We start from the raw sequence: 9,897 nt of genomic DNA on the forward strand, positions 1-9,897 counted from the left end.
CCACTCTCACACGTACCATTGCACACTTATTCACACGCGCCCACTCACTCCCGTGCCATCGCTCACTGACACTGTCCTACACTCGCGGCCCCTTTAAGATGTCCCCTTAAGCCCCGCCCAACTTTAAGCTCCGCCTCCCCAAAGGGAAGGTCCAGTCCCTCCCTGTCCGTGCGCGGGGATCTATTTTTAGCACAAGGGCGCCGTCACGTGACCCTCGAGTGACGTCACCGAATGTTGTTGTCGGGGCGGGCGGGGCCGCGCGGCGAAGATGGAGGAGGAGGAGGGGGGGCGGCGGGGCGCGCGCCAGGCGGCACCGGGGGGACCCCAGGTACAGGGGGCGCCGGGGGTGGATCGGGGGGAGCACCGCGCCTGGGCGGGGAGGTCGAGGCGGAGCGCGGGGGACGCGGTACCGGGGTCCCTCCTGTGCGCGTCAGAGGGGGGAAGGGTGGGGGGAGGATCATGCATTGGTGAGGGGGCTGCAATGGGCGCATCGGGGGTCCGGTGCAGTTTGAGGCGGGAGGTGTGTGTGTGCAGCGGGGAGGGGGTTTGTAATGAGGAGCTGCTGTGTGGTTGGGAGGGCCCGGTGTGATTGGGCTTTGCGCCGTGCGGGATGTGGGTAGCTGCAGTGGGGGACCCCTGTGCGGGTTTGGGATGGGGGCTGCAATGGGGGGACCCCCCTGTGAGAGTCGGGGGTGTTGCAATGGGGGGGCCCAGTGCGGCGCTAGGAGGGGTTTGCAATGGCGTGGTTTTGGGGGGGCTGCAATGAGAGTCCCGGTGCGGATGGACGAGGGACTGCAAGGGGGTCCTGCTGCGGTTCAGTGCGGGGGCTGCAATGGGGGACCCCAGTGCGAGTCAAGGGGGGCCTGTGTATTACAGGGTCCCGGCGGGGTTCGGGGGAGGGGAGACCCATGCAGTGGTGTGGTCCTGCAGTCTAGAGGGGTCCCTGTGCAGTTCGGGAGGGCCCTGCAATGTCGGGGGTCCCGGTGCTTTTGGGGCGTCCCGGTGTGGTTTGGCGGGGCCCTGGAATGAGGAGCCCCGGTGCGGCTGGGAGGTGGTCGCTGCGGGTGGGGGGGTCCCGGTGCGATGGGCTTTACTTCGTGCAATGGAGTGGGGTGGTCTGTGCAGTGTGTGTGTGGGGGGGTGTTCCTGCAATGTCGGGGGGGCCCGTGCGCCAGCGCGGCGGCAGCTCCGCAGCGCTGCCCGTTTGCGGCGGGGGGGCTGAGGGGGCCCCTCTGCACCGCGCCGGGCTCGGGGCTGCCGGCAGCCTGCGTGTCCTGTCCCTCCCCTCCATGAGGTCCGTCCCGCCGCGAGGCCCCCATGCGTGGCACCCCCCGACTCCCATCTCGGGGCAATGCCTCGGTTTTGGGGGTGCTGCAGCACCAGGGGCCTCGTGGTGTGTGAGGCAGCCACAAGTGTGTGTGTCTGTGTCCCCTCTACCCATGTCTTTATGGGGGTCCCACCCGAGTCCTTTTGGGGTGGCACCGTGGGGGGATACTTCCCTGCCATCTCCCCCTGGGCTCCCCCTTTGTGTGTGTGTCCCCCCACCTTTTCCTGCAGAGCTTTGTGTAATGCGGCCGATCTCCCCAAGTCCCCTCTGCCCCCCCCGGTTCCTTCTAGGGGTGCCCACAAGTACCCCCATCCCTGGGGGCAGCAGAGCAGAGCAGGGCCACATCCTGTCACTGGTGGGTGCTCAGGGGCTGGAGAGGGGGCTCAGTGCTGCCTTCAGCCCTCCTCTCACTTGGTACTGGGAGGGATTTTGGGGGTCCTGGGGTGCTGACAGGGCGCTTGGTCCCGTAGGGCTCCCGGGCGGCGCAGGCACAGCCGCAGTGCCCCGGGCGGCACTGACAGGCTCACCGGACACGTGCCTCTCCGCACCCCCCGGGCACCCGCCACCCACCATGGACCCCCAGAGCGACACAGGTGAGCCCTGGGGACCCCGGGATGGGATGTTACCCTCTGCCAGGTGCTGGTCACAGCTGCGTTCCTGCTGCACATCGTCATATCTCCACTGTGTCCCTGAAGCCCCTCGCCACGGGATGTCGGGGTCCCACAGGGTGCTGTGACAGCGTCCCACCCACCATGGCACGTCTGTGCCCACCGCCATCTGGGTGTTACCGTGCCAGACACTGGGGGTGGGGGAGGCCATGGGGGTTGTGCCAGCCACCCCCCTCCCCTGGGTATCCCAGGCCATGCCAGGTATCCCCCTTCCCAGTTTTCCCAAACCCCCCGGCATTTCTCACCCCCTGGGGAGGCTGAGGCACGGCTCCTGTCACCGCTGTGGCGTGGCCCACACGCGGCTCTTTGCGCGGGGTCCTGCAGTGCCGCACGTGAGGACAGCTGTGGTGACCACGAGGGCCATGCCCGTGCTGTCCTGGCTCCCGCTGGCTCCCCGGCAAAGCCACCCTGTAATTATACCGGTGGGACCTCTGGCGACATGCCGGGGGGGGGGGGGGGGGGGGGGGGGGGGGGTGTATGTCCTCCCCATCTCCCCGGATGGGAACGCACCGCACTGCCGAGCCCGGCGTGCTCCAGAGGGGAACCTGAGGCACAAGGGCGGTGTCGGAGCCCCGTGTACCCCTGGATGGACTTGCCGCCAGTTGAGGACAGGGGGGTGTGTGTCCCCTCTGCCCCCAAACCGCCCTGGCTGCCGCCACCTGGTATTTTTGGAGCAACCGCAGGGCTGGAGCGTCGCCCAGTCGTGCCTGGCACGGGGCTGGCACGCGGCGTGGTGGCATGGGGACACGGTGGCACAGGGACGTGGCCTGTCTGCCTCTGCCACCCCCAAGGCGCTTTGCTCGGGGTCCCCTCCTCACTGTGGCTTTGGGTTTGCCTCTGGGAAGGGGGTTTGGGGACCTCCTGCCTGTGCTGTGACTCTCTGGCTGCTGTGATGAGTTGAACAGGTCTCAGCTGGGCTGGGTCAATCACAGGGATGTGGCAGAGCCCACCCCTGAGCCCAGGGGTCCCCAGTCACCCCTTGGGGGGCTCTGTGCCCCCAGGGCTCTCCAACTGCACACTTTTCCCATGCTCATCCCAAAACCAGGGGGTGTCTTGTGGGTGCCAGTACCATCCCTGAGTGCAGTCCCCTCCTCCCCATCTCTTCCACCGTGCCTGGGGGTCCCTACTATTCCCCCTCCATCTCCTTGAGGGCCCCCTCATCCCCTAGATGTGCCATCACCTCTGGATGGGGCTCCATGGGGAGCCAGGAAGGGGAGCTGGAAGCTGGAATGGGGGTCTGGCCACAGGATAGGAGTCTAGGAACTGGGAAGGGGGTCCAGGAGACAGGAGGGCCCATTCCCGCGGCCTCCTGCCCGCTGGCAGCACCAGAAATAGCTGGGCTGACGTCAAGCCCCAAAGCACCCCGGGGGGGGGGTGGATAGCGGGGCAGGGGGAGGGGGGTGTCCCAGAAATATCCCGGCTATTAAAAGTCTTGGCTTGGGATTAACGTGATGGTAAATAAACATGGTGGCTGCCGGGGGGTTACGCATGGCTGGGACACTGGGGTGGTCACCATTCCCTAAACGGGGGTCCCCACAGCTCAGCCCATTGTCACCCCCTGCTCCAGTTTGTCTCCGTGGAGCTGCTTTGGGACACTAATCCCATGGGAAATGTGCTGAGTTGGCATCTGTGCCCCCCTGCACCCCTCTTTCCCTGGGAAGGTCTTGTTGGGGGGAGTCAGAGGGTCCTGGAAAGGGGAGGGGGGGTGTCGTTTGCTTTCATTTGCCCGTAGCCGGGACTAATCCCCCTCTGCACATCCCAGATTTTATTCCCGGCAGCACTGATGCGGATTAACGTCCCTGGCAATTAGGGGGATGTGGAAAGGGGTGTGGGATGGGGAAAGGAGGGGTATTGTGGGGATTCCAGGACCCCCACAGCCCCCCCATGCAGGGCAGCCCCTGTGCCCTGTCCCTGGGGCAGCTGGAGTGCAACTGGGTGTTGGGGGGGGCACAGCACACCCCATTCTGCAGGATCTGCTGTGACACCGCCCCCCCCCAGCACAATTCCCTATTTATAGCCAGCTCCTCCTGTGCACTGGCTATTTCCAGGCGCTGGAGAGAATAGCCTGGATGCGGGGGGGGGGGGGGGGGGGGCATGGAGGGGCCTGTAGGTGAGGTGGGGCCCCTATGCCCTGCTCTGCCTGGAATGGGGAGGGGAAGACGGTCTACATCCTCTCCCATCCCCCCAAACTCCAAGGGATGCTCTGTGGCCCTCATCTCCCCATCCCCCCCTGCTGAGGGGGTGATGGAGGGGTGGGTTTGGGGGTGTGTGTGCCCCCCAGCCCCTCTGTGGTTCAAGGGCGGGACACAGGTGTCTCTCTGCAGAGGGGGGGTCTGGCCGTGAGCCCCCGCTGGAACTCATGCCCCGCACTCCGCTGCACGCCCCAGGTGAGTGGGAGAGCCTGGCTCCCTGTGCCTCCAAAACCTTGTGACATCCCCCCCAAAACCCTCTGACATCCTTCCCAAAACCCTGTGACGTCCCCCCTCAATACCTGGTGACATCCCCCCTCGAAACCTAGTGACATTCCCTCTCAAAGTCCAGTGAAATCCCCCTGCAAAAGTCAGTGATATCCCCCCAGTGAGGTGTGAGTGTAGCAGGGTGAGGGGTGTGCAAGGGGAAGGGCTGCTCTCCTTGCGTGAGTGTGCACAGGTGTGCAAGGGGAGAGCTTGTCTTCTGACACGAGTGTGACAGGGGAGAGCTGCAGCTGTGCAAGGGATAGAGCTACTTTCCTTCCATGAGTGTTCAGTTGTGCAAGGGGTAGAGCTGGTCTCCTTGTATGAGAGTGTTCAGGCGTGCAAGGAGGAGAGCTGCTGTTTTTGCATGAGTGTGTAAAGGTGTGCACAGGTGTGGGGGAGAGCTACCTGTGTGTACAGTTGCGTAAGGGGTAGAACTGCTCTTGTTGCACAGTTGTGTTCAGGCATGCAAAAGGGAGAGCTGCTCTCCTTGCACAAGTGTGCATGGATGTGTAAGGGGGAGCTGTACTTCTTCCATGGGTGTGCAAGGCAGAGAGCCACTCTCCTTGCACAGAAGTGTGGAAAGGGACCAGCCCTCCTTGCACCAGCGTGCATGGGGTTGGCAGTTCTTGCAAAAGTGCACATGGGTGTGCAATGGGGTAGAGCTGCTCTGCTTGCATATGTGTGCACAGATGTGCAAGAGTGGAAATCACTGTCTTTCCATGAGTGTATATGTGTGCAAGAGGAAGAGCTGCTCTCCTTGCATGAACGTGCACAGGTATGCAAGAGGAAGAGCTCTTCTTGCATAGGTGTGCAAAGGGAGTGACTGTTGTTGCACAAGTGTACACGAGTGTGCAAAGGGAAGACCACCACACCCCCCCCCGCAAAAAATGTATGTGCAGGGTCAGGTGTGCAAAGGCCAGGTGCCCCCAGCCCTAGGGCTGCTGCCCCCATGGTGGGGAAGTATCAGGGGGTCCCCGGGAGGGACCCCAGCCCCTGCTGTGTCTTCATTCCTTGGGACAACCCCCCCCCCTGCCTACAGGGAGCTGCTAGGGGGACCCTTCATTCTGGGGGGACCCTGGGCACTGAGGGGTTAAGCAACACCTGTCCATAGGGGTTGGGGGGGGTACGGGTTGGGGGTCCCCTCACAGGGTAGGGTGATGGCCCTGGCCTGGTGCCAGCCCAAAGCCACCACTGACCGCAAAGTGTCAGGTTGGCTCCTCTGGGTTCTATTTGCTGTCCCCTCCCAGGGTGCTGCTCCCTCCTCTCCCCACTGAAAGGGCTGGGTGCTGACCCACCCTCCCCCATTACACCCCAACACCCACCGGGGGCCGTTGGTTAGCCCCCAAACTGAGGTGTGTCAGGTCTAGGGGGTGCAGGAGTGCCCCAATGCACCCCCCCCAAAATATCTCCCTCCAGGAGAAACAAACCCCCTCCCCCCACCCCGAGAGTGATTTGGGGTGAGGAGGGGGGGCTGGGGGTTCACCTCTTGCATGGTAAGGTGGGGCTGGCACTGACTTGGGGGAACTGGTTGTGTCTGGATGTGCTGGTTATTTTGGGGGGCTGCTGCCTGATTTAGGGGGCTGGCTCATACTGGGGGGACTGATTAGTACTGGGGAGAGTGGGGGCTGGTTGGGATATGGGGGGGTACATCTTGGCTTGGGGTCTGGTTGGTATATTAGGGATTGGCACTGGGAGGGACTGGTTATCTTGTGGGGTGCTGCCTGGCTTGAGGGGCTGGCTCATACTGGGGGAGACTGGGAGGGAGGGTTGGTAAACCTTGGGGTGCTACTTGGTGTGTTGGGGGCTGGTTGGCATCAGGGGGAGGTGGTTGGTTTGGGGGGATGCTGATTAGCTTGGGGGAATGCTGTCAAGCTTGGGGCAGGCTGGTTCATACTGGGGAGGGGCTGGTTAGTACTGGGGATGGGGGACTTAATGGTTATGGGAGTGCCAATTAGCTTGGGGGGCTGGTTGGTAGTGGGGGGACTGGTTGATACCGGAGGGGCTGGTTGGTGTATGGGGAGATTGGTTGGCACTGGGGGGACTGTTTAGTTTGGGGAGATGCTGCCTGGTTTGAGGGGCTGGCTCATACTGGGAGGGGGTGGTTGGCACTGGGGAGGTGGGGCTAGCTGATTTGTGGGGGGAATGGTTGGCATTGGGGGGGCTGGTTAGTTTTGGGGGACAAGCTACCTGGCTTGGGGGGCTAGTTAGCTTGGGAAGGGTACTGCCTAGTTGGAGGGCTGATATTTGGGGGGGCTGGTTGGCACTGGGAGGGTGCAGCAGGGTACAGTGCACGGGGGATTGGCAGGTTTTGGGGTGCTGGCTGTCCTCCAGGGACGCTGGCATGCCCCGGGGGGGTCTGTCAGAATGGGGCGGGAAGCTGGGGGTGTCTCACCTCCGCGTACGGTGACGTCCATGGGTCCGTCCGGGCACACGTCAGTGCCCAACGTGGAGCCGCGACAGGTTGAGGGGGCTGCGGGGAGGGAAGGTGTGGGGAGGCGCATTAACATTCAGCGCGTGCCCCCCGCCCCCGCCTTCCTGTTTGCGTGGGGAAGGGGAGGGCTCAAGCGGGGCTGGCCCAGACGCTGAGACCCCTCCCCGTGTCCTTTGCTGATGGAGGTGGTGGTGGGAGGGAGGATGTCTGTGCCCCTCGGTGGTCGCTGGGGAGTTTAAGGGGGATGTTTGGGGATGGGGGGCCTCGGTCTTGCCCTCTTCCACCCCCACCCCCTCCCCGCGGTTACCCTTGGGTTGGTTGTTGTGTGTTGCAAATGCAGGAACTTGCATTAGGGGATCCCCATGTGTTGCTTTTTTTTTTTTTTTTTTTTTGTTGAGGGTAGAGGGAGAATCCCGGGCTAATCCAGGAGGTTGGAAGCTGGGGAGAAACCCCCAAGGGCTTTATGGGAGGGGCTGATCACTGACACCCCCCCTCCAACCCCCGCCCCCCTCCCCTGGCACCCTCAGGTACCCCTGAGCCATCCCCTCCCATCCCTCCCATCACTGGGAATGCCCGGCTTCTTCCCCATCCCTGGGACAACCTCAAACTGTTCCCAGCTACCTTCCCCACCCTGGGACACCCCAAAACTGCACTGGGTTGACACTCCCATCTCTGGAACACCCCTATATTGTCCCTTGAAGTTCCAACTGCCCCCCATCATCCCTGGGACACTCCCAAACCGCTCTCAGTTCTCTCCTCACCTCTGGGACCCCCCAGAACTGCCCTTTAAACAAGTCTTATCCCTCCCATCATTCCTGGTACACCCCCAGCACCCCTTTCCCCTGCCCCATCATTCCTGAGACACCCCCAAGCTACTCCCATTTCTCCTCTCCATCCCTGGCACACCCAAAAACTGTTCCCAGCTCCCCTCCCTATTCTTAGGACACCCACAAACTGCCCTCAGCTTTTTCCCCTCTCACTGACACTCCCAAACTGCCCCCAATTCCCCTCTGCCATCCCTGGGCACCCCAGAACTGCCCTTTTAAGGAAGTCCCTATCAACATTTTCGAGACGCCTCCAAATCACTCCCGTTTCCCTCCCCCATCCTTGGGACACCCCAAAACTGCCCCTTAACAAAGTTCCAGCCTTCTTATCATTCCCGGGACACCTGCAAGCCACTGTTGTTTCTCCCCTACATCTCTGGGGCACCCTAAAACCACCCCTTCAACAAGTCCCTGCCCCCACCAATACCCCTGGAACCCGTTCTCCAAACTACCTCCATCCCACCTTCCCCCCCCCCACCTCCTGCCGTGACCCGGTGTGGCCCCGCAGGGCCGGAGGGGCCGGGACTGGAGGGGTCGGGGCTGGAGGCCGTGGGGTTGGACGCGGGGCTGGCGGCGGCACGGGAGCGGCAGCTGCAGCGGGAGCTGGTGGCCCTGAAGCAGCAGCAGCAGCTCCAGAAGCAGCTGCTCTTCGCCGAGTTCCAGAAGCAGCATGAGCACCTCACACGCCAGCACCAGGTCCAGCTCCAGAAGCACCTCAAGGTGTGAGGGGGGGGGAGCCTTGGGGGATGGACTGGAGGGATGGAGCTGTTGGGGGAGATACTGAGGGTGGTGGAGTCACGGGGAGGGATATGGGGGGTGATGGAGCTATTGAGGGGGGATACTGTGGCTGATGGAGCAATGGGGGGTGAAGGAGGGAGGTTGGGGGAAGGGAGATTTGGGAGATCACTGGTCTGGGGTGATGCAGCTATTGGGGAGGATACTGGGGGTGATGGAACTCTTGGGGAAGATGCTGGGGGTGATGCAGCTGTTGGGGGGGAGGTTGGAGGAATGGAGATGTGGGGGATCACTGATCGGGGGTGATGCAGCTCTTAGGAGGTGATTGAGGGTGATGGAGCCATTTGGGCTAGGTACTGGGGGTGATGGAGCTATTGGGGGGAATACTGGGGCTGATGGAGATGGGGGGTATCACCTGTCTGAGGTGCTGGAGCTGTGGGAGGAGGATAGTGGGGGTGATGGAACAGTTGGAGGGTGATGGAGCGGTTGGTATGATGGAAATACTAGGTATCACTGATTTGGGGTGGTGGAGGTGTTGGAGATGATAGTGGAGGTGATGGGGTTGTGGGGGGTGATGGAACCAGGGAGGTGATACTGGGGCTGATGGAAATAAAAGGCGATAGAGCTATTGGAGAGATATTGGTAGTGATGGAGGTAAGAGGTATCACCTGTCTGAGATGATGGAGCTGTTGGGGGGATATTGGGGGTGATGGCATTGTTGGGGTGAGACTGGGGGTGATGAAGCCACAGGGGGGGATAGTGGGGTAATGGAGCTATTGGGGATAATGGAACTGTGGGATAACATTTATGCGGTGTGATGGAGCTTCTGGGAGGGTTGCTGGGGGTGATGGAGCTATTGGGGTTGAGGGAACTGTCAGGTATTGCCTCTGTGGGGTGATGGAGCTGTTGGGAGGGAGGTTGGGGGGGAGTGGAGATGGGAGGTATCTGAAATCTGGGATGATGGAGTGATTGGGGGGTGATTGGGGGTGATAGAGCCGCTGAGGGGGTTTGGGGTGCCAGAGCCATGGGCCATCATGTTCCTTGGGGTGCTGGAGCCGTGAGGTGTCATCCTGGCATACCAAAGCCAGGTGGGGAGAAGGGGGCAGGGCAGTGCATCCCTCTGGTGTGGCTGTGCTCTGGGAGTCCCATCCCTGTCCCCCTATTCCCCCCTGCCCTGCAGCAGCAGCAGGAGGCCCTGGCCGCCCGCCGGCAGCAGGAGTTGGAGCAGCAGCGGCAGCGGGAGCGGCAGGAGCTGGAGCAGCAGCGCCTGGAGCAGCTCCAGAGCCTGCGCCCCAAGGACAGGGGCCGTGACAGTGAGCGAAGGAGCATCGGGGGGCTGGGGGCATCTTGAGGGCTAGGGAGGGGGCTGGCAGCAATCGGGGCTGGGGGTGAGTGGGGGAAATGGGAGGCAGAGGGCTCCAGGGGGCAGTGGGACTGGGGAAATGGAGGCAGTTGG

General features: G+C 62.6%; 1 protein-coding gene across 2 annotated transcripts in view; it reads left to right on the plus strand.

The window, feature by feature from the left end:
* The first annotated feature begins 294 nt into the window (after positions 1 to 294).
* Positions 295 to 9,897, plus strand: part of HDAC5 (histone deacetylase 5) — a 35,611-nt gene continuing 26,008 nt past the window's right edge. The window contains exons 1-4 of one of the 2 annotated variants that reach the window (XM_027905579.1): positions 295 to 328; positions 1,798 to 1,920; positions 8,215 to 8,426; positions 9,622 to 9,754. In XM_027905579.1, the coding sequence (XP_027761380.1) occupies positions 1,899 to 1,920; positions 8,215 to 8,426; positions 9,622 to 9,754 (367 nt within the window). In that variant the 5' untranslated portion in view covers positions 295 to 328; positions 1,798 to 1,898. Of the gene's footprint in view, positions 329 to 1,797; positions 1,921 to 8,214; positions 8,427 to 9,621; positions 9,755 to 9,897 lie in introns of those variants that run through there. The other variant, XM_027905578.1, reaches the window with a different exon arrangement.

Source organism: Empidonax traillii, unplaced genomic scaffold, assembly GCF_003031625.1.
Source record: "Empidonax traillii isolate 1590-97213 ecotype Southwest subspecies unplaced genomic scaffold, ASM303162v1 scaffold1167:size305969, whole genome shotgun sequence".
Lineage (NCBI taxonomy): Eukaryota > Metazoa > Chordata > Aves > Passeriformes > Tyrannidae > Empidonax > Empidonax traillii.